This window comes from Syngnathus leptorhynchus, chromosome 3, assembly GCF_054491065.1.
Source record: "Syngnathus leptorhynchus isolate UIUO chromosome 3, UIUO_Slep, whole genome shotgun sequence".
NCBI lineage: Eukaryota > Metazoa > Chordata > Actinopteri > Syngnathiformes > Syngnathidae > Syngnathus > Syngnathus leptorhynchus.
In genome coordinates this window covers 12,851,427-12,875,858 of record NC_141197.1, presented here as the reverse complement: position 1 = coordinate 12,875,858, position 24,432 = coordinate 12,851,427, and the positions used below count along the sequence as shown (strand labels likewise).

Sequence of the window (24,432 nt, the reverse complement as noted above, 5' to 3'; positions counted from 1 at the left end):
ATCCTCATGAAGTATTAAAAAAAACACCCATGATATTACACATGCAAAAAAGCAAACAAACTCATATAAATGCATCCAGAGACATTCACATATAGTGCGTGCCTCAGGCAGTTTACAAATTTATGTCATGTTTAATAGATCCAGGCTGGTTTTCAAGTTTTAAATTTGCACAAGGCATTTGGTCTGTTTCAATTTATCCACAATCAAAAGTAATGTAATTCTGTTTTGTAAATTAATTGCATTCATTCAAGCTTAAATATTATTTCATGCTAAGAGACCATACAAAGTGCAGCACATCTTTTACATTCTGTTTGAACAAACAGAAAACTGAAAAAAAGACAAAACACAAATATAACCCTTAAAACACAATTTAGAAAACAATTTTCCAAAGGAAAGAAAAAAACATATCTTTTTAATTCAGTATTGTGCATGGTGTCAAATATTAGGCACAGGGGGCAGATCTAGCCTAACTAAAAACTAAAAAGGCTAAACTAAAAAGAATTTTACCACCAAGTATTGTACGTTGCGCCAATCTTACCAGAAGGCTGAAAAGTTATGGAATGGCGATCTTGTCATAAAAGACTTGCTTTGCTTTTTGTGTTCTGGGGATCACTTTTATTCTAAAAAATGTCATTCTGCTAACAAAAATGCTGTATTCAATTTTCTCGATTTTATTTCGCCAAGTGGTTGCACTAAATAAGATCATCTGGATCTAAAAACGTTTTTTAAATAGGTGTAGCCTCCTTAAAAGAAATGTCTCACGTGGTTTTATTTCCCATCAATTGATGAAATAAAATTGAGTAAGCTTAACAAAAAAAAATCTGTATCAGTAGGACATGTTTGTTTTTATTTACTGCCGCTCCTTCGCTCTTTAGTCAAGATATGTTTTGATTTTCTGCATTAAGTTCCATATCACAAGATACAGAATATTTCAGAAAAACATTAAAAAAAATAATCTGGCATCCTTGGTTGGGAAGTTCAAGAAGAGCATTATATTCACGTGTCTACTGTGTCATACCTTACATTGCTCCCTCTAGAAAAGACGCTACCAATGAGATTCTACGAAAAAGTGTAAGGTGAAAAGTCGGATAACATCAACCATGTTATGGTGAACCTCCAACCTCTAAAGCATGGGTGGGGTTGGATGAACTGATATACTGTAGCTGCAATGATTGAAGCCATGTGAATGTGGTGGTCTGGCCCATTAATCCATCAGAAATCAGACCACGCTTCACATCACCATTTGCACATTCCAACGCTCACTGATCCATCACAGGCAAAGACAACCTGGAAGCACTCAGACCCCAAAGTAAACCATTTCCTGAAGCCCTATACCTCCACCCATGGCCCGAGCCAGACATTTATTTGTTTTGCATCGCTATCCTGCGTAGTTTGGGTCATTGCAAAAACTAACTAGGGAATTTACAGGGCCAGGTTTCAAAGTCTGGGTGCGTAGCGGGGCCGTCTGATATGTTCTCGTGGGTTTGGGACAGGAAGTAAAGATTTACAAATGGACTGAAGTTTTCTTGAAGACTTGCCAATGTTAGGTGAGCTGCTGTTATTCCAAAGGAAGAAAATTCCTTCCCCACCCTACAGGCGCATATCCTGTACGTCCATATTCACGACACGTTATGACGGGAAACACTTTGTACAAAAAGTCGGCCGTAAGATCTTTACATCCTCCTGGTACAAAATAAGGGTGGGCATGTCAGTGCAAAACATCTCAGCCACATATTTTATTCAGCTACGTTGTTGTAGATGTGAATTGGAGTTGTCTAATCAAATAGAATGTCTCTGGTTGTTTCTTTTTTTGTTTGTTTCCTAACTTTTCTCAACGTGGAGGACACTTTGCATGATTAGATTCAAAAATATTTATATTTATTTTACATTTCATATTATTGTGACTTTAGACATGTTAGTTCCTAAGGATGCAAACGGCAGTGATTTCAAAGAATGGCCCATAACGTATTTTTAATTAAATACTTTAAATCACCATTACTGACACTTCCTTTTGTGGCATTTCAGCGATATCATTGCAACAAATTAATATGATAAATATATCAAAATGACTCAGCCATGTTTTGGGCGTTCAAAATGGGTGATATTGTGCCCTCTTTAAGGGTAAATTCATTCTACTGCAAAATTACAGAAGAAAATAATTTTTTAGTATGTTATTCTATATGTGCTGTTTTTAATGCTAATGTGCTTGAGGTGAGGAAAAGGGCTGGCCACACTGCTTCCCTTTTGTATTTATATTCACCTCTCTCCCCGAATGTTTCCCACTCACTTGAGTCACCCCCCCTTCCATCCCTCAAGTTCACTCTTACACATAAACGTGCACACATACACACAAAAAGTAAAAGAGGACTTGAAAGACCTGTTTCAGGTGTTTGAACTCATCATTACCAACTCCAGCCTGGGGATCTGCTCTACTTGACAGTCTTGTTGATAGATTGTAATTGTGCAGTGGCAATTGATTGACTGGCCCTCACTTGGCGTAATATGCATTTATTGGAGGTTACAGGTAAAGGGAACAGCAGTAATGACTTTCCTCCGTGTCCTTTGGCAAATGACCCTGGCGAAACAGCCTTCTTTACAAGCTCTGATGGACACTTTGCAATATTCAACGAGGGGCCAGGATATTTTTGCATTTCACTCTGAGATGTAACTGCTGACAAAGCAAGAAAATCTTCAGTTTCCCTTTTAATCAAATTTCAATTATTCCTACGGTAACACTCGTTTTGGTTGTCTATGTGTTCGTTATTTTCCTCCAGTAGCTGCAGGTAATTAATCATCCATACGTTTTTAAACATCTCCTCAGTCAGTACTTTGTCGCCTGGGTGTGTGAGTGATTACCAGTGAAATAAATAAATGACATATTCCAAAGTGCGGAAAATACACATATGGCGTCTTCTTTGAAAACGTGGCGCATTTGAAGCGGAAGCGGAAAAGAAAAAAGGGATATCATGAATGGAAGCGGAAAAGAAAAAAGGGATATCATGAATGGCGAGTGACTTGCAATGTTTAGGTGCAGCTAATGAAGTTGTAGAAAAAGAAATGTGCGGAAGTGGGTCAACTGTTTATTTTCTTTCTTTGTTTTTTTTTTATACCTTTTTTTTTTTTTAACAAGCCAGCAACATAAAGAGGGGAAAAGACACTTCTTAAGCCAAATCAGTTTGGAGCAACTATGAAATAGTGCCTGCATTGGCATTTTTTGCGTCGGTTATGTGTCTAAGAACATTTGAAGACAAATATAAGAGTGAAGGTTTAAAAAAAAAAAATTAATCATAAGCGAGCGCTAGCCAGCCTGAGTTGGAGGGCATTAAGGTCACTAGATGAGAAGATAAAACCACAAGTCACATTAAATATCTGGAACACTTGTGGATTACGTTCATTCTATATAAAAAAAAAAAAAAAAAACTTACAGTGGATATTTTTGTGGCGCGGACATTTTGCAAACACTTTATTGACTTATTTGTCATACTCTGTATAACACTAAAACGGTTATATTTTGTCTTTATGATGAGTTTGAGCAGGGCTGACCATGATCCCTGATTAATATTATACTAACACAGGCGTATAAATGGTGTCTGGTTATTGTATTAAGCCTCGGCCTCCTGCTCTCTTTACTGGTCCCATAGGAGGATGGGCATTGAGTACTAATTGGTTCCACAGCGAACCATAGCACGCACCCCACCTAAGAATGCCCGCCTTTATTTATTTTTATTTTTTTTACAGGACTCTAACGAGTGTTTTGCAAACAAAATGAAGGGGTTGATAAGAGGTCGAGTAGGCAATTGATGCGGTTACTAAGTGGTTAATTTGCATTCTTTGAGAATATTCAACAAGGGGAGATGGTGGGTAAATTGGCCAGCGTTTGGGGGATTATGGTCATAAATGAAAACATAAACTCAGATACACATTTAATGAGGGATGGGCTTAAATTGGCGAATGTTACAGTTGTATAGGCTTTCACTTTAGTCAATTTTGCCTGTTTCATATATGTCACAATATAGCAAAAAAAACATTCACCATGTTTGTACTTTACATTAGGGTTGCTGGGAAACCAAATATTACATAGCAATATTTAAAAAAAACGATATAAATCCCTACCAAAGGAGAGATTGCATAAAATTTGTTCATAAATTGAAAAAAATGAAATGAAATCAGGCTCTTTAGATAAAATGAAGATAAAGGTGCTCAATCCCATGAAAACCAAGACCATATCATTCAAGACAATCATCATTCATTCAAGGATAGGAAACCGCTGCCCCTCTGTTTCATCTGCTTCTCACTACTGTGGTTGTTCTTTGCTCCGTAGTCATTTGAGGAGCCAACTGTTAAAATCCCTGTCAAGAGTGAAAGAGTGCTTCCTATCCCAGTCCCCTGTGGCAAATTTCCTAAAACATACATATAAATTGTGAGATCATTTTCATCTGATGTCTCCCTGGAGGAGAATTTGTTATTATAGCTTTCGTCACAAGCATGCAAGTGTGATGAGTCTGGTTTTTAAAATTGTACAGTAAATATGTACAATAATTTAGATTGATTTGACTTTGTGGATGCACACAGGCTTTAACTGGAAATGTAATTTAGCATTGACAAACTTGCCAGTAATGCTCGGTTGCGTGCTTGAAGAATCCACCAATTAAAATTAAATTTCCCAACTCTAGGAGGAGCCTGGAGCAAAAAAAAAAAAAAAAAAAAGAAGTTATCCCTTTCTGCTACTTTAAAAAGAGAACACGGGGACAAGTTACAGCGTAATGGGACATTCCGAGCAAAAGACAAAACGGTCACATTACGACGTACAGTAGAGCCTCCATTCAGCCTCTGAGATTTGTTAATTTTGTAGCCACTTGTGTATAGTTTAATCAGCAGCGTTATCATCACCACTAGTCCTCCTCCCCTTCACAGCAAAAGTGCTGAAGCAGGTGAATTACTAGGCAGAACTTCACAGTCCTCTGGTGCATCTGTCAATTGTGCTACTCGGCTGAATCCACAACCCCTCGGTAACCTTTTATGACCACCTTGCTCGCAATATTGCCCCTAAAAATACATGTACCTTGCAAACGCAGCTCTACCATCGGTATTTATTTTGGATGCCTCATATATTGAGCCCTAATTCTGAAATTAATTATGTTTATTGCTTTTGCACGGCGATGACGCGAGACCATGTTGGTGGTTGGCGAATCATTCGGGGCAATAGCCTTATCTAATGGGGCTATAATGCAGGCTTGATTGGCTCGATCTGTTGGGGGGAAATGATGGCCCCCTCCACGGCCCCTCCGGCCATAGCGCCTCAGGTTTATATCTGAGAATGTGTTGCATAATTTCCACTTGTTTTACATGGCTGACCTACAGGATGATATCTTTATTGCAGTTAGATAATCATGAGGCTTCTGATCCTTAAAATCATCCCCTGATTCTAGTAATGGGAAAAAAAATTGACTTGTCATTCATATACTATGCTTGTCACTTGTGTATTGGAAAACTACTTGGGCAGACATGATCGGGGAATACGGCAGGAACATTTCCACTGTGTAAAGTGATGTTCCATCGACAGTGCACTTAACCCTCGAGCAGTGTAGATAAACATGAAATGGCTCCTTTTTTCCATTTTGTTTTATTCCTTTATTCGTGCACGCCGCTCTCAGAGGAGCACTGGCATCGATTGCTGATTTAATGAAAGCGGTCCTTCCTCTTCACCATTCCTCACTCTTCCCCCTCCTCCTCCAGGTCTGCTTAAAATGCCTCTGTTAATCAGATTTCTGTTAAAAGCCGTAAATAGAACTAGAGTTGTGGTGGTGAGAGAAACTCTCGCTCACTCCTCTTAAAAAAAAATCTTCTTTCTGTGATTTGGGTTTATTTTTCCTCTTTGACACAAACCCCAAAAAATGGATAGACACAGTATCCTTAAAGCACAGGTGTCAAACTCAAGGCCCGGGGGCCAGACACGGCTCACCACATCATTTTATGTGGCCCACGAAGACAAACTGTGCATCATATTCGTGTCATTACTAGAATTGCAAATTGTCTTCACTTTTAATATCTTCTTTTTAAATATTTGACCAGTTTTTACTCATCTGATTTGAAAATGAGTTATTTGTCAGTTTTGTAGCTTTTACTGTCTATAATATGAGGTGCTCGTTCATTTATTTGGGTTGACAGTCATAATGGCCCTCCGAAAGAAGCTGACTACAATGCGGCCTGCAAAAAAATGACTTTGACACCCCTGCCTTAAAGGATCATCTCTCAATGTTGTATATTTGGTGAATTTTGATTGACACTGTCAAAGAAGTAGAATATTTATGGTAGTGGTATGGATGGATAATTATTTTAATCAAGAAATACATTTGCTAAAATAATGTCATTTTAATTTATAGATAAGAACATGTTTTCTTACATAAGCAGCTCTTCCTTTTTTTTCATAGGACTAATCATCACATCGTTTCTGATGAATAGCCAGGCAAAATGACCACGCACTACATTACAAAAACTCTTAATTAGCAAGCGCTTCCTCAATCAAGCATCTAAATTACATTTGTACAGTCCAGTGATTACTGACCAAGGCGGATTCTTGAGCTGCGTAGAATAGGCGAGGCCAATAAATGGCCCCATCCAATGAGTGACCACTCAGTGAATGAATCATGTCCCAATAATTAAATTGTATGGCATAGTAGAGTGTTAAGTTTAGTGGATGCGCATTGAGCTGCTCTGACTTCTCAATTGGCTTTTAAAGAAATTAAGGGATGGATTTGGACAATAATTACTCTTTTCCGGATCATTTATTCCATCTAACACCACCACTCTTCTTCTTTTGCCTCTTCAAATTCCTCTACAGACTTTAATCACTTTGAAACACTTACAATGTGTGTCAACTAGTCATTCACTCAATAACTGAAACTTGATATAACGTCAGCAACAGCAAATGTCACAAACAAACGTGTGTGTGTTTGTTTATTGTGTACATATCATCATACTTAAAATGTAAAAATAGCCTCAAGCAAGGAGTTTGGGTTTTCATTGTTTGTTGTTGGCAGGATTGCGCAAAAGCTACTTAATTGATCTCTACAAAACTCTGTGCAGGGGTGCGGTGCATGAGCCAAGGAAAGAACATTAAATTTTGGTGAGGATCCAAGAGAGTTCTTTGTGACTCATACATTCATCTTAATTATAAAAATTCCAGCATGTGCAGGAGATTTGATTTCTGTCAATGTGTAGAATTTGTTGGTGATCAGTCCTTGGCAAGGTTTGTGCTCTAATCAGTCAAATAATGTAGGTTTTTGTTTTGTTTTGCTGTTCTAACAATAACTGCTATTTTGTTTTGTATCATTTAAACAGGTTTTCTTGATCAATCAGCAGGATATAAACCACAAGAATCAGTCAACTCCGAAGAAGAATATCGTCGCAATTGTGTGGTAGAGTTCTCAACACTCTGCAGAAATTACCCATAAAGACACCCTGGAAGGGAAAAAAAAAAGAAACTGTTCTTTCCACTCCTCAATTCAGTAGATATCAAAAAATAGGCTTCCTGAAGTCAAGTAGCCTTATGATAGACGAGCACTTCTTTGCACGAGGCCGCTGTATTGTGCATGCTGTGAAGTTTATTTTATAGTGTCCATGATAGATGTTGTTTAGAGCGATTTAAGCGGCCCTTATGCTGGTGTCAGCATCTGACCCCTCCGCAGTGATAAAGCTATCAGTAAGAGAGAGCCCAACCAGAAGTGAAATATGGAGGGAGGGACAAGCATGCCAGATAAACTCCTGCATACTGGGCACCCGCCAATTGTGGGACGGGAAAGCGTTCACTCTTATCTGCATAAAACTTGGGAAGTCGGCTAGTCGGGGGATTGGGTGGAGGGAGCAGTTAAATATCCTCCAGAGATTAGTTAAAATGAGGTGTACAGGTTGTCAAAAAGAGGACTAAGCATCAACCAAATATTCATCATGTACCAAGCTGGAGTAAAGTGGCTAATTAAATAATAGCATGTGTCCCATTATATTATTGTATGGACAGTCAAAAATACATATATATATATGTGTGTGGGGGGGTTACCCAGAAAAGACTGACCATTGAGATATTACCAACAAAATTGTTATTGACACACAATTAAAACATTTGATCCAACTGGAAAGCAACATGTGACATTGTCAAATATTAGAAACAAGTCAACTCCTTTCATATTGCAGCATAAAAATAATTCTGCAGATGCATATTAAATGGATACCTAACAATCGAGCATAATCTTCATAATCCTAAAAACATCAAGTTTAACAACTCAGTTTTGCCCAAATTTCGAGGTGTATTTTTCTCCCAAAATGTGCTGTTATATTTACAGTAGATATAATTTGAGCAAAGGATGTAAACTGTAAAGGCTATAGAGTTCTTACAAACCCAGTGGGACGCAAAGGCTACCGACTCAATCTCTCCGGCAAGCTCTCTAATACAGACACTGCCCCAAATGAGTAGTTGGTGTTGTTGTGTGAAATTGAGACTTATTGGTTGTAATCAGGAAATGCGACAGGCCGGCTTCTCCTTGGGGGAGGGGGGGGGGGGGGCTGGTCACCTCTAATCCCCAAACCTCTTCCTGTTCTCATACTCTGTTTTATTTCACATTGTTGTCCACACCCACAAGACTCATCATCTGTCGACCAAGTGACTCACTGGATACACTGGTTGACCAAATCTCCTGCTACGTGACTTTATTGCATGTCTTTGTCCCAACCGTCAATAATGCTGGGAGATATACTGTATCAATACAGCTTACACTTTGTCCACACATCTGTAACACACTACACATACTGTCACTGTAGTGGAAGAATGGTAGTTTTGAATGCTCATGAGAATACATTGTATGTGTAGCAAAAATATTTTAATTCAATATGTTGTATGAGTTGCTAGTCCGTCTACTATGACTGGTTAAGATTTCCAGAATAAAAAAAAAAGTTCAATTGACTTTGAACACTAAAATAATCTTAAGTGACTTGAACAATTCAGCAAGTGTGTTGCTTCCAAAGGCCAATTTTAACATGACGGAGGTGTCGGTCTCACCACAGGCCTCCTCAATGTCAGAGGATCACTGCACTGGAGGAAGTCACTGTTGACACACTAATTATAGCTGAATTATTCATATGTACTTACTTGCACCTTTAAAATGAGCTCAATATGGCAAGTTACCTTTTCCTTTTTTTTTTTCTTTTGTTGGACAATAATCACTTATGGCTATTCGGGTCATATTTTCAAAGACAAGGTTGCTGCAATGAGACTGTCAATGTAGCAGAATACTGATTAATAACGATAATAATTTGAATTCAACTAAAGGGAAAGTGATCGGCATAGAAAGCTCTGTTAGTTTGTTCTCAAAATGTAGTGTGTAGTTTTTTGAGGTTCCGGGGATTTTCATAATATTTACAGTACTTGTATGCCATCTACTGGATAGGAACTGACCGATGCACTTGTCGCTTGTTATTTGTAGTGTTTCTCTAGCCTTGATGACTGACAACCAAATGAAAATGTGGATCTGTCGGAGGGGTCATGCAATCGTTTATTTTCGATATGGTTATGGCCACTGCACCCTAGATGAGGCTAAACAACATTAACATGTGGGATTTCCATTGAGCAAGTCTCTGCTGAATATCTCCTTGTTGGTGCGTATTGTGCATGTCAAGTAATAATGATAAAACAACAGTTGTCCCCTTTTTATTTTGTCAATACTGGACCATCTTTGAACCGAAACCAGCAGGGAAGCTGTGACTCCAAAGGTTCGTAAGACAATATTGCCATCTAGTGAAACGAACTGTAAATTCCTCTTTCATGAGAAAAGACAGGAGTGGACAGGATGGCGACTCCAACTGGGCAGAAAAAAAAATGCCAGCACGGCACATTCAGTCTAGGCCCTGTAATTAATTACCACATATGGGATCCAAGTTTTGTAGTCTGGCCCACGACTAATGTTTAATATCATCAAGGAATTATATTGCATTGAGTCCATTTATTTTGTCAGGGGGAGTTGTATAGAATGCCTTTTTTGACATTGTACAACAGGTATACAACAAAATGTTTGACTTTGTATATTTTAGCTCGGAATCACATCAAGACAGTTTCTCGATCAATCATATGCCCCAAATTGTCTAGCTTAATTTATATGGACTATATTGATTGTCTATTGAGAATATTTGATAAAATAGTACAAATAGTTTTTGATTATTAAAATAAAAATGTATATATGTTTGCATTAAAATATCTCAAACAGATATGGCTTTGAGTGTTTTATCACATCTGTGTGTAATTTCTTGCTGAAAGTCAAAACAAACATTATTTTGCCAGGCAGAATATATTTTAGTCTTTTTGTATCAATGTTATATTTTATTTAAATACTATATTTTGGCAATGATGACACCACACACTTCTCGTCATGCTTTGTAGCGATCGTTCTTTGTAAATAGCTATAGAGAATCAAGGTAAACAATACTCTTTGTGGTTGTCATGTCTTTAAATATTGCACAACTAAAGAAACATTCCATGTGACATATCAAGAAGGATATAAGCTTGAAGCCTGACTTATGTGAGGCAGTTCGTGTGTGGGGTGGTTGGGTGTGAGCTATGGTCGATAGCAGCTCTTGAATGTTTCTCGTGAAAAGCCTCAGGTAGTTGTGTCATCCTTACGGGGGTCCCTCCATCCATTGCTCAGTGCTGCGTAGGTTTGGAATCAGTGATGACTATTAGCTGTTGTGAGTCCATTAATTCTACTTGCTTTGGGATCTTTATTTCTCCACATCAAATGGGAGCTTGACTATTTCTAGGGTTAATAAACTACTTGTATATTTGCTATAATGACAACCTTTCTCATCTGCGCGGAAGTAGAATTTCATCACAAACCCACAGGATCAAACCGCACGGAGGCAAATTAACCCTAAATTGCATCAAAGCGCACCATCCTAAAAAACAAAACTGACAAAATGGAAGTCAGGTCATCTGTGTTTGCCTCGTGCATTTTAATATTTCAAGTTTTGGGAGCTGTCCTCTTCCTGAGGGTTTTTTCCCCAGAACATGCCAATTCTTCATCATTGAAGAGCAAGCTCACAGACCTACCCGCAGAGCCGCTGCCAGGTAAGTTTACCCGGACTGTTGCCATCGAAAAGCTGCCGAAACTCCTGAAACGTGTCACTTGGATTACAGGGGGCTCTCTCAATTCATCTTACATCCCGCAGCCATTGTTCAAAAAGGTGATCATTATGTTAATTGATGCCATGCGGGCGGACTTTGTGTTCGGAGCCAGTGGTCATGTGAACATGCCGTACACCACACACCTGATGGAGAGAGGCTCAACACTTAGCTTTGTGGCTAAAGCAAGAACTCCAACTGTCACCGCGCCCAGGCTCAAGGTAAATAATAGCAGGGGTTCTCAACTGCCGTCAACCAGGGACCAGCATCTTCCTATTGTTGCATAATCGAAACGCATTTTATAGAATTTGGATACATAAAATGTTTTTTTAATATTTGAGTGAAAGACTATCTCCCAAGTTTCCACTTCTGACTGACGCCGGACTGTCAACCACAGAAAACAGGAGCATATCATGTTCTTGTTCCTTTTTTGATTGATTGATTGATTGATTGATTGATTGATTGATTGATTGATTGATTGATTGATTGATTGATTGATTGATTGATTGAAGTGGCTCGCTTTAGCCATATTTCTTTTAGTCTGCTGTCGACTGCTGCGCTCTCTCAATCAGACGGGCGTGCAATGGGCTCATCTTCCTGATGTGGCCAAATGGCTTAACAGGTGGGATTGGCCAATATGGAAAAATTAAGTCAAAGGTGACAATGTGTACCCTCACTACTGTCTCAATTATTCTAATAACAAAACATTCATGTTTTTATCTGTGCATCTTTTTTTATTTCTAGCGCTGAACACAAAGTGGTCCTCTCCTTGCTGTCCACTTTCTGTTTGGTTCTCATCTACTTCCTGGTTCAAAGATGGTGCTCGTTGGAGTCCAAGGTTGCACTTGCGCTTGGACTTTTGAGCATCTACTGCTATCGGGCAGCTGTCGGCAGTCTCTTGTTTCCCTGGCAACACTCTGGTCTGAATGAGTCAAAGTAAGTTTTATCACACTGGTTTAGAATGTAAATAGGAGTGGAATAAATTCGATATGCACCCTTAAGAATGACCCTCATCTGTCACTCTTTCTTTCAGGGGCATTTTGGAAGCACGCTTTGTATATGTGTTGGTTTTGAGTATCTTCTTCATGGGCACAAAGGACATGATACAATCCCAAATCAATATAGCTAATGCCAAATCTAAGAACAGGGGGCTATGGGAAATTTACAGTGGCCTGGTCTTATTGTTTTCACTACTGTTTCGTGCCCACAACTTGCTAGTGTTGTGCTGCTGTCTGCTCATCCAAACACTCATGGCTCAGTTCATCTGGAAGAAGCTCCATTATGATGCGGTCCAAATCACCATCATTCACTACTGGTTGGGACAGGCCTTCTATTACTTTCAGGTAGGCAGTTCTTTCAAGGCCATCAGTGTGGGGGGACTGTGTCATGAGTGGAGGTTGTTGTCCTGGGAAGAACTCAGAGCTTGTTGTCCCTATTTGGTAAATTGTGCCTTTTTTTAGTTTATATCTGTGCTCTTTGCAGGGTAATTCCAACAACATTTCAACTATCGACATCTCAATCTGGTCTATTGGTTTTAACACCTATGCAGAAGTTCCAGCCATCATTTTAACAGCCCTTAATACATATGCAGGGCCACTGCTTTGGGCTTGCCACCTTGTCTGTTTCCTCAGCTCGGAGAAAAACAGGTGAGGGTTGAAATTGTGGAATGTAGGATTTTAAAAAGTGTATCTCGTAGAGTTTTCAGGTACTTTATGTTCATAACACAATACAATGCAATAATTTTCTCCTCCACAGGAATCCGGTTGCAGTTGGCCACGGTTGTTACTTTTGGGCTCTGCTCAGGTCGATGACGGCTGCAGCCTATATTGTTGTGGCGACTGGCATGCGCCACCATCCCTGGACATGGTCCGTCTTCTATCCAAAATTACTCTACGAGGCCATGCACCTACTTCTCATCACCGGCGCCAGTCTCATATTCAATGTTGTGTAGTAAAGCCACAAGTCTGCCATATTTTAGGGCAGTTTTTTGGAAAGAAAGGGTTTGCACTGATTTCTGAAAAGAAAGTCAAATTATGAAAAAATGTTGATTGAAAATTCTTCAGGGACAAAAACATCTTTTGCGCCATCAAACTAAGTTGGGCCAGCCAGACTCGCCAAATTAAATCCAGGTTCATACTAGAGCAGAAATTGATTGGAATCGACTCCCTATTGTTTTTAGGTTTTTAAGTAACGGTGCATCACGATGGATCTTTTTTTTTTTCTTGCCCATGATTATCATTGTCATTAACATCCTTTGTTTATTGCTGTAAGTATAACAGCCCAACAGAGAAGTAAAAACAGACTGAGATGTCTATTCTGTTTCAAAGTTTTTTAATGATCTCTCTTTAAGGACTTGCGCAAAGAAGTTGAGTGCAAGTTTCCATCATATCCAGGTTGTTTTTGGAAAACCAATGCATTCTGGCAGAAATGCTGCGGAGGTTGAAGGGGTGGGGGAGTCAGCCTGTCAATGCTCAGACCATATGCCACACATTGCATCAAATTGGTGTGCATGGCAAGAAGGAAGTTGTGAGAAATGAGCCAAACAAAATATTTTAAATAGCTTTAATTACAGTCTTGCTGGGATTTTATCTATAGAGATGAGAGTAAAAGAGGAACAAAAGCTGAGACCATAAGAAAAATTCTCATTTACAGTATTTAATGATTAGTCTTGCAACTCGTGCAAAAGTTGCACACAGATCAGTGGACACACCTAAGAATGACCCACCCGAATTGTGTGCATATTAGATGTGATTTCTTTCACTACCAAGAGAAGGAATGCATGCAACATAACCACAGGAATTCAATCTTGTGTCCTCCAGAGAAGTCAGAACACGTGGGAGGAATACTACTGCCCAAGTGTGAAGTCCAGTGACAAGGGGCAAGAAGAGTGTGGGGGAGTGTTAAAACCAGAGAGGGATGGTATGGATGTAAAGTAGCCTAACACACAATCCCAAATTATACTAAATATAGTATATACTAGTGTCACTGGATTTGAAATCCGAACTACAAGTTTTTCCCTTCGCAGTATTCCCCCCCGGAGTCTAAAGGACTGCGGGGGAAATTAAAAACCGTTAGGGCAGGTGAGTTGTCAGGTTTCTCCAGCAGGGCAATGTTCTTCCCGGACAGGAACTGTAGGATGCTCAGGGCAGTGTGAGCAAGCGTATAGTCATGGTGAACCAGCCACAGCTCTTGACTCTACTGGCCAGCAAAAGCTGCAAGTACCACAGACGTGGTATATGTATCCATACTGTAAACGCACACATGCGAGCGTAGGAACCAAGCACTGCTGCAAATAGCGCCCTGAAATAGTAGCCTACAAAATATTTAAGAAGTTCGTGTATAAATCATAAAAACGCCAAAAACTGCAATCCCAAAACACTTGACTATTTCCATCACATCTGCAAGTGCAATTTAAATAGCATACTAACTTGCGTGTTAAAAGTTAATGAGCATTTCTATTTCTTACCATGTTCTAATGCATTCTTTTTTGATCGTGTAATTCGATTTTATGATGTCACACAAAAACATTTGCATAATATCATATGACGATTTCACTTGATCGTAAAGAGCCGTCATTTGGAACGTGTGCTCTTAAATCAGGTCTTGTGAACAGGTGGAGCGGACCTCGACACGGCTCAGCGTCGTCACAAGACACCTCTCCGTCCCTTCGCTTAGGCGAGGAGGAGGTGCACGTTCATCGGCCATTCTCGCCTATTAGAAACTCATTTTCGGTGTCGGTTGTTGCACCGCCCGGTGCTTGTTTGTTTCAAGCGCTTGAGCGATCCATCGCAACGCGCCGGGCTCGATTGACACTGTCTGCTGATCTGCGTGCTGACTGCCCATCGCTCGCAATAACAAGGCTGCTCGCTAATTCCCCCTTCCAAAGAGCCTCCAAAAAAAGCCCACAGGGCAGGCAAGAATAAGGCGTCACGGTGCCAGCAGCCCGCTATGGCTTCAGGAGACCTTTACGAGGTGGGTTGAAGCCACGTCCACTCTATTTTATGTCATTTTGTCGATTATTGGAATTAGGAAGTAAAGGGGAAGGCGCCGCGTACTGTGTGCCTGTGCGAGGGGAGGGGGGGCAAAAAAAAAGAAAAGCGGCGTTCTTTTAAAAGACGAAACTCGACAGTTAGTTGACTTTATGTCGCTCATGACACTGTTTGGGCTGTTTTGTGGCGGTTGTTACGAGCAAGTGAGGCGTATTGAACGGGCCGAAGTGCTTGGGGTGTCGCCGAGTTGGTGAAGTGACAGCGGACATGCTGTGCACGGCTGCTGACGGGAGGGATGGTCGCGGAGGTGCGCGCACATGCCGCGGGTATGAGCTCCTCATCACCGCAGTGACACACAGGCCCTTCGCCGGGTGGTGTTCACACAGCTCCGCATGAGTTTATATTTATTGGGTTGAGGTAGAAAAATACCTCCGGTTCATGATGTATATACACTTTCAGGGGAAATTGCATGATTGTACCTTTGGGCGCTTAATTGTCACTAGGGGTGCTGAAATGAAGGATATCGCTGTTTTCTTCAAACTTGACTTTTCACAACTTGAGAAAACATCTCTGTTTTATAATATGTAAAAAAAGTACCGTGGTGCATTGAGATTGGAGTGACCCGACTGAGATATGTCATTGTTTTTAGGGTTGGGAAAATTCGATCAACTCAGACGGATGTGTCAACCACAACATTTAGTTGACACAGAAATGTGGGCTTCAAAACTAAATAAGATGCACTTCTCATAATGCAAGTAGACAATTACTCATGGATGTTTTTTTTTTTTAATGGCACTGGTTAAACACACCACAGATGTCAGAAGCAAACTTCTAAATCCAGTTTGCATGCTCAAGTAGATAACGTTTATCTGGCTGCAGCAGTGACATGCATCAAGTATTGATGAGTCATAGCCATTTGTTTCACATTTGTTTTTGCAACAGCGGTTGAATTTTTGAATGAGCATGAATGTCATATAGAATGTAAACATTATCAACCCTACCTCCTCTTGACAGTGATGGAATAATTACTTGCTGTATAGTCACTGAAGCCTTTGTGGAGGAAATCCATTCATTACGCTGCTTGATTTGTTTGACTTTTTTATATAGATTAAAATGGAAATAGTATCATCCATGGGAAATTGTTAAGATCATATTTTAAGATTTGATGAGATGCATCTCTTAAAAATGGAAAAATAAAACATCTGAAGTATCTTAAAGTGTGTATGATTATGACGTCATAGATGACAGTAGTTAAAACTATGACAAACTTTTTATGTTTTTCCTTTGAAGTTGATCGAATGCAACATAGAACCAGTCAACCATCTTGTACATCTAGAGAACGTGCACTAGATGTAATTTGCTGCTGCTTGATGGTTAACAGTTGCAGTTAATACTGTTAAATTTAAAATGAAGTGGTCTCTGGCTTTCATAAAACATGCCCTGACCAGTGATCAATATCTATTGATGTTCAGACAAGATCTTACTTCTTAGAACATGTTAAAAATAGAAGCTGACACTCCAAGGCAAGTTTCAACAGCAGAGTTTAACTTGTACTGGTTCTGCAGGGTTTTTTTATGTCCCAAATTGAGGCAAAGGTACCATGATTTTGACCATAGGGGTTTTTTTTTGTTTGTTTTGCAAAATGTGTTTTACCAAAATAAACAATGAAAATTAGGAACAGTTTTTTTTTTATTTACTTTTTAAATATTTATTTTTTTAAACTCCCCATTTTCTACCATTTTTTTAAGGGGGGGGGGCTAAACGCATATTAAAGATTTATCAACATTTCCTGAAGAATTGTTTGAGGTACTATCATGTCTTTTTCTCCAATGCAATTCAGTTGGCATCAGTTATATGCAGATTTTTACTGTTCGTGGGATGGCCTGGTCCCTATCCTCCGCAGATAGCGGGGGTGCATTGTCTTCCCATTTTGAGTGCAGCGCTACACATCTGCAGTCTGGACAGGCTTTGTGAACCTATGGAGCTGCATGCTTCAGGGAGACATCAAAGCTTCAGAGGTGTAACGCTGAATCGAATAATCGACAACTAATCGATTATCAAATGAATTGATTATTTTCAATAATCAAGACAAACAGTTGTCTTCTGTGTCCTCAGTGATATTCAAAATATCAAGTGTTGACTTTAATACAATACACAGAAACATATTGTTTCCCCCCAAAACATTTCCACTCGCTCCTATCTAACGATTGAAAGGGACCGTTGATTGGGCTGAACATTGGCAATTAGATAATGACTTTTATCTTCAAAATGTTGAAAGGGTCTGGTTTCCTTGCTTATGAAATTATTTAATGGTATTATGAAGTTCAACAGGTTTTGATTTTGATCAAGAATTTAAGGTATGTTGGTGTGTACGCATGTGTGCGTGCGTGCATCTGTTTGGTGTTACATTCTGAATACCTGTCACATTTATTGTATCTCAGATAGGAAGAGAACAATAAGTCTCAAAAGAAAGGAAAGACAATTCCAGAAAAGCATATCTTTTCATCATTTATTCTCCTCACAAAGAAGGCCGTGATTTATTATGTTGCCTGAAACGAATCTCGATCACAGTTGGGGTTTGACAGGAACAGCAATTAAAGGAGCTTTGAACTGGGAGCATCAAGGAGTGACAAATAGCAGACAGACCACAGAGTTCGAGTAACCACACTGTGCGTCAACAGGCCGCTTTTATTTTCGAACCCACCGACACAGACTGTGTTTGCTAAACTTCCTGCTTGTCGTTCTCATGCTACTAAAGGCTACGGCCATTTCTCTGTACGAAGAACACAAGTACAATGCATCTTTGGTTTAGGATGGCTGACATGAGCAACATCGGGGTATTCCGTTCATTTCAGGAGATCATAAGGACGTAAGATCGGACAAGCGTGCTTATTGAGAAATGGCTCCAGACAGCACCCTCTTGGTGGCAACACAGGTCTTTAAGGGAGGTGGACCAAAATGATAAAAATACATTTTTCAAAACCTAGTCACTTCATCTCTATATTAAAGTCAAAATTCATACAATATTTCAGAAAATCCAAAACAGGATTTTGCCAATATGTCTCATTAGAGTCAATATTGCAAGTGTGTGATTAAAAATACATTTCGTCAATATTCTGGTTAATGCCCAAATTCAGATTTCAGAAACATTCGTAATATAACCTGATTAGATGTACGTGAGCCATCAGAGTTATCCCCTGCATTTGAATAACCCAATTAAAGGATGTCATGATGCAAATTGTTACTTTCTACCGATTTGTCTCTTGTTTTCAGGTGGAGCATATTGTAGACAAGAGGCGAAATAAGAAGGGAAAATGGGAGTACCTGATTAGGTGGAAGGGCTATGGAAGTAAAGAAGACACTTGGGAGCCGGAGCACCACCTGTTGCATTGCGAGGAGTTCATTGATCGCTTCAATAGCATGCAGCTACATCAGCACAAACAGCCCAAAATTTCCAAAAGTGCTAACAATGGCCTCCCGGCAGCCACAGACAACCCCAGAGCTCGGTCTGAAGCACAAAAGAAGAAAAAAAACAGTGAAACGGCTGTCGGGGTTCGAGGAGGAACTCTTCTAGGGACCGGGAGTAGAGGCTCAGGTTATGTTCATAAGCCGGGAAATGGAGGCATTGGGTCCGGCAAGGTGAAAATGGGCAAAACCATGACGTTCAAAACCCCTCCAATAGGAGCCCCTCGCTTTGTGGCCCAAGCGAGGGAACCGCATAGCGGACTCCTAAATGGATATGCGGAGCCACACTTTTACAGGAGCACTTCGAGGTCACACAGAGCGTCCTCCGACAGAGCGGATGGAGGTCTGGATGAAATAGTAACTACTGAATTGGGTAAGATTTTAAGAATTCATCAGCATGGAATATTTCTTTTTTCTAATACATTGAATAGAAAATAAAAAAAATCAATAGGTAGTACTGTGTGTATGCCAGTGGTAAGTTTATGTGCCTACGTGCGTATCTGCGTGGTCAATATGTTGGTCAAATCATATTTGCATGGCAACACTGAAGCTGAAGTCTCATTGGATGAGAAAATATACAAATAAACTCAATGACAGCTAAGGCATGCTATAAAATGAATAGTGCTTCATTTCTGTGGTTCTGGTATTGTTTGGATAATCAGAGAGGGCTGTAAAGACCCTTGTGTTCGTTTTTTTCTTTTTTTTTTTTTTTGCATCACAAATGACATGTGAACAGGCAGTGTGAAGAATTATTTAATCCACTGCATGAATTTCCTACCATTCTTTGCTGCAGTAGCTGATAACACTTTTACATGTGGTCACAGTCCAACCCCTACATGGTTAATCATTGATATATATTTCATGTCATCTCCGCTTGACAATTCAAATGCTTAAAATAAATTGCAAACCATTAAATGACCATTCAATCATTTGCACCAGCTAAAGCTGCTTCCAATCTCTATCATCTCTAATGAGAAGTATCTTTGCTGTTCACCCCAACAACACAGGGCTTTACCTTACAACAGCATTCATATTCATTATATTAAAACAAGAACATATAGAATATAAATAGTATAAAATAGTGTCCTCTATTCTAATCGAGACATTGTCTCAATTGATTGCCGTGTGGTGTCCACATGCAATAAGCACCCCAAATAGATGACTTTTTTTTTCAATCCACTCAACATCTTTGATTTTGTTGGTTTAGCGGGCCTCATGCCACCATTCAGGGACATAAGAATACGTTTAGAAAGAACAAATCCAAGGACTGCATCTGCACTGAACAATTCTGAAACCACATCAGAAATCCACCACGATTAGAAAGCTCCAGCTTCAAATTTAAGCTAGTGGTTAGCACACAGGCAGCTATTATTGATGCTAATCTTCTAATCCTTGAAAGACTCCTCTGCTCACCTCGCTTAGTTCTCTCAGCGCCATCCATTAGCCCGCTGCTCGTGACAGCGCAGGCTAATAAGACGGTCTCGGATTGTGCACACACACTTCCACAATGTCAATCGTGTGAATGCTCAATATTTTCATTATTTAGTGCAAGCATTTATATTGGCTCTTCAAATTTAATTGAAATATAATTGTATGTTTGCAAGACTAAGTCAGCCTGTTTTGCCTGCCCCCCCATCAGACTCCCCTCTGGCCAATGGCAAGATGCATTTGCACAGCTCAGTAAAACGCAAACTGGCGGAGGAGAAGTGCTACGTGTTTGACAAGCGGCTCAGGTACAACGTGCGACAGAACGAGAGCAACTGTCGATTTCGGGACATCGTAGTCCGGAAGGAGGACGGGTTCACACATGTTCTCCTCTCCAGCCAAACAACGGATAACAACGCTCTGACGCCAGAGGTAGAAATGACAACGTCTTTCCACACAAGAAATGAGGACCTTCGTGTTGTTTTAACTTGTCATAATTATTGTAGGTTACATTTAATAGGAGGTACAGTTGAATGCAGACTTTTGTAAAATTGATCAATATTGTATTGTATTTAGCTCCATAACTCACCTTCCTTCCCTTTAAATCATTTGCGCTCACTGTTGAGCCAATTCTCATTCTATTTTTTTCTCTCTTATATGTGTTTGAACTGGACTTAAGTTACAGTTTTAAAACAAAATATTGCTCACTGTATGTTTTTGTACATCCCCACTAATTACTGATATTTGAAGTAACCATGATTCCCCATTTGATTAAGAACAGTGCAGTATAAAACTCACTAAACCCTGGAAATCCGTTTGTTCTAATTTTGGAAAGTATAAAGGGAACTGATAAACTTGGCTCAAGCTTAGAAACTCTTTATCCACTCACCCATTTTTCGAACTGCTTAAAACATCCTTTTATTAAAAACTCCTCATTTGACAAAGTTGTGAATTGATCCTACTTTTGAGGCATAAGATTTCACATGTCCTTGCATTACTTTTTAGATCATGAAGGAACTGTGTCGGGCTTTGGGTAATGCAGCTGCCGACGACAGTAAACTGTTATTGCTCAGCTCTGTGGGAACTATCTTCTGTAGCGGGATAGAGCCATCCTACCTGATGGGCCGTCTGTCCACTGACCGCAGAAAGGAGAGCAGTCGCATTGCAGATGCCGTAAGGTAAGTTGAAAGGACTCCGACAACTGCGGGGAATTCACTTTGTTTGACTCGAACCAGTTTCAGGATGTCTTTTTATTCTGTTCGTTTTATTTTTAATTAAAAAAAGAATTCATTCCTGCTGCTTCTATCCATGACGTCATCCTTTCATTCAGTGCTTAAAAATAATCACCATTGATGAGGAGAGCAGGAATGTGGATGACTGAATGAAAAATTGTTGTTGGGTAAATATTTCCTCAAATTTTACAACGCTGTACCTCATGCAGGGACTTTGTGTTGGCGTTCATACGCTTCAAAAAACCCATCGTGGTTGCAATCAATGGGCCAGCCCTGGGCTTGGGGGCTTCCATCCTGCCCCTGTGTGATGTGGTGTGGGCCAGTGAGAGAGCCTGGTTCCAGACTCCTTGTGCAGCCCTCCACCTCACCCCCTCTGGCTGCTCCTCTTACACTTTCCCTCAAATCCTTGGTGTGGCTTTGGTGAGTCCATGCAGATCCAGTTTACGTTGAAACTTCTCTCACTGTTTTTTTTTTCTTGATCAAATGGCAGGCCAATGAGATGCTGTTCTGTGGTCGAAAACTGACAGCACAAGAAGCGTGCAATCGAGGTTTGGTGTCGCAGGTATTCTGGCCAACCACATTTAATCAGGAAGTGATGCTACGTGTGAAGGAGATGGCGTCGTGCAATGCTGTGGTGCGTACCGAGACAGAGCCACAAGGTCTTTGCTCTAGGAAAATAAGCTAACAAACCTCCTTTCATTGCTTAAAAGGTTCTTGAAGAATCCAAATGCCTGGTCAGGAGCATTCTCCTACGTGTCCTGGAGGAAGTCAATGAAAAGGAGTGTCAGATGCTCAAGCAGCTGTGGTGTTCCACCAAAGGACTAGAGGCGCTCTTCAGCTACCTACACAACAAAGCATGTGAGAAATGACCTCAAACTAAAGAAGCAGTTTAAATGTAGGCCTTTGTTTCCATCCATCAGCAGAGAAGAAGCCCGGGATTGATTTTACTTCCAACAAATCCTACTCGATCAGGGTTTTAAAAGACATTATGGACCATTCAGATGATGCGTCTCCTTCCAAAAGTGCAGTTTCATATTAACAGGGTCCTGAAAGATATAAGGGGGCGGGGTGAAATCCAGATTTAGGGGAGTGAAAAATGATTGTCCAATTGGACTTGAAAAAGTCATGATAATATATATGAATGTGAATACACACACTTGAGTGTAAAAAGAGTTTAGAAAGTTAAGTGCTGTGTATAAATAAGATTTTTATTTTAGTTGCCTGCTGTTTTAAAGTGAAAACCAAAGTCGGCATGAAGACACTGTTTATCTATCCTTAACTTGTCCATTCCTCTCAGGCTACATAAGATGTTGTTGTTTTAGCAATTACACAAAACATGAGTTTTGCCAGCAAAATAATCCATGATTGGAAAGTCTGGTCATTGTATGGAATTGGCACTGTTGACTCAGAACATGTCAGATCGTAGATGAAGTACTTCACTGTGACTATTCAGTGAACTAGTTAAGTGAAGTAATTTTTCAAATGGTGATTAAAAAAAACATTTGCCAAATGTACTCTTCAATTCACACTCTTCAAAGGTTTCACACAAAAAATTATATTCTTTAATAACTATTTATTTTAAGACACAGAAATACTCAGATTTGAACATTAAGTTGGACATTGCATTTTATATACAAAATGAGTTGTTTCGTTCAAAAGAATTTCAGATTTTAACCCAAATTGGGTTGGTTTTTAACCTTGCATTTTAAGCCTGGTGTCACCCCCCCTCCCCCTTTTTTTTTTATTTTTTATAATTTATAAAAAGTTTTTGCAGTCATGGCTACAAACGTACTATACTTGGTACCAAAATATCCATGATTCCTAACTTGAAATTCACCACTAGCACATAAAACCCAAGTCAATGTATTTTGGATTAAAAAGGCAGTATTTGGACTGATATCTTGAATTTTGTGGCATCCAATTTTGCCTGGCCAGTGGTATTTTTGAAGAGTGAGATTTGAAGAGTACATCATGCTTGTATCACGTTTTGAACAATTCTCAATCTATGCATTGTAATTAGCTGCGATACAATTTTCACGCTCAACAAAACAACTCAACTTGATTTCTGCTTGAACATGCTCTTTTGTTTTTGTTCCTTGTACTTTCCATTGGACAGATATAAAAAAAAACAACACAAGTCTAGTGAAAGCTTGTGTCAACGTAGTGTCTATAAATTAAATGAGAAATTTAATGAATACACAGCATGACGTGTACATTGAACAATGGAAGGATTTGCACTGGATTCCATCCCTTTCTGCCACAGAAACATGTCCACATCGCTCAGCCTCCAGTTTTAAATGGAGGTGTGAAACGTATGACGTATGTACAATCATTTTTATTGACAGTCTTTTTTTTCATTGATTGTCAAGGAATCAAATTGTAGTTCCACTAATTGTCAGTGATCAATGTTGTGTCGTCAAGAATTTCCGTATCAGCACGTGATGAAAAAAAGAGAGATTCTATTTCGATGTGTGTCATGTTTATTTTGTTTTACCAAAAATATGTGTAGAAGCTATTTTGTTTATTGATAATGAAATAAAATGCAGTACATAGTACAGTTTTAGAACATGTAGACTGTTTGCATGTGAGATACTGTAAATTCTGTGAATGTGTGGCCTGTCCTTGTCTGGGTAAATTTTGTACCTGCATTGTAAGTAGCATTGGTGGATGTTTATTTTTGTATTTATTCAAGAAAAGGAGTGCTTTGGTTCTGAGACACCCTGACTCAAAGTAACTCTTAATTAATCATTTAAAATGGAGAAACTATTTAACAGAAAGCATTTGAAAAGTGGCTAGATTATTTACACATCATTATAATTACTGAGAGGAAATGCGACTGTACATACAATAATGTAATGTTTACCGTTGACATGAAGAATCATTTGTGAATTTGTCAAGGCATGTCGAATCATTTCATGTTTTATTGAAGTTTGTTGAGAAAATTAATAATTTATATAAGGCCATTGCAGATGACTGATAATGGAAAATAAATAACGGCATACTAAATAAAGATAAGGTAATACATGATTAGTGACTCATTTGTCTCAGCTTCATTTTGAAACCCAGCTGACGTTTGTGTTGTTAGTTCGGATGTTTTTGATTTCACAACCAGAACAGTCCAGTTGTGATTAAGACTGGTTGTAAAGAAACAAATCCC

The 24,432-nt window shown here is 39.4% G+C and overlaps 2 protein-coding genes across 4 annotated transcripts; both read left to right on the top strand.

Annotated features, from left to right (window-relative positions):
- The first annotated feature begins 10,557 nt into the window (after window positions 1-10,557).
- On the top strand, window positions 10,558-13,466 carry LOC147059349 (GPI ethanolamine phosphate transferase 2, catalytic subunit-like). Of its 3 annotated transcripts, XM_085907701.1 has the most exons (7): window positions 10,558-11,110; window positions 11,180-11,385; window positions 11,677-11,786; window positions 11,909-12,100; window positions 12,198-12,507; window positions 12,647-12,810; window positions 12,920-13,466. In XM_085907701.1, the coding sequence occupies exons 1-7, from the start codon at window positions 10,960-10,962 to the stop codon at window positions 13,113-13,115; spliced, it is 1,329 nt and encodes a 442-aa protein (XP_085763827.1). In that variant the 5' UTR covers window positions 10,558-10,959; the 3' UTR covers window positions 13,116-13,466. The 3 variants fall into 3 exon arrangements, with proteins under 3 accessions (XP_085763827.1, XP_085763826.1, XP_085763825.1); XM_085907700.1 differs by having other exon boundaries at window positions 10,558-11,385; window positions 11,737-11,786; XM_085907699.1 differs by having other exon boundaries at window positions 10,558-11,385.
- Window positions 13,467-14,793: 1,327 nt separating this feature from the next.
- Window positions 14,794-24,292, top strand: LOC147059348 (chromodomain Y-like protein 2). The gene is made up of 7 exons (XM_085908110.1): window positions 14,794-15,136; window positions 18,427-18,991; window positions 20,258-20,475; window positions 21,049-21,221; window positions 21,485-21,695; window positions 21,766-21,909; window positions 21,986-24,292. The coding sequence occupies exons 1-7, from the start codon at window positions 15,113-15,115 to the stop codon at window positions 22,142-22,144; spliced, it is 1,494 nt and encodes a 497-aa protein (XP_085764236.1). The 5' UTR covers window positions 14,794-15,112; the 3' UTR covers window positions 22,145-24,292.
- Window positions 24,293-24,432: the final 140 nt, after the last annotated feature.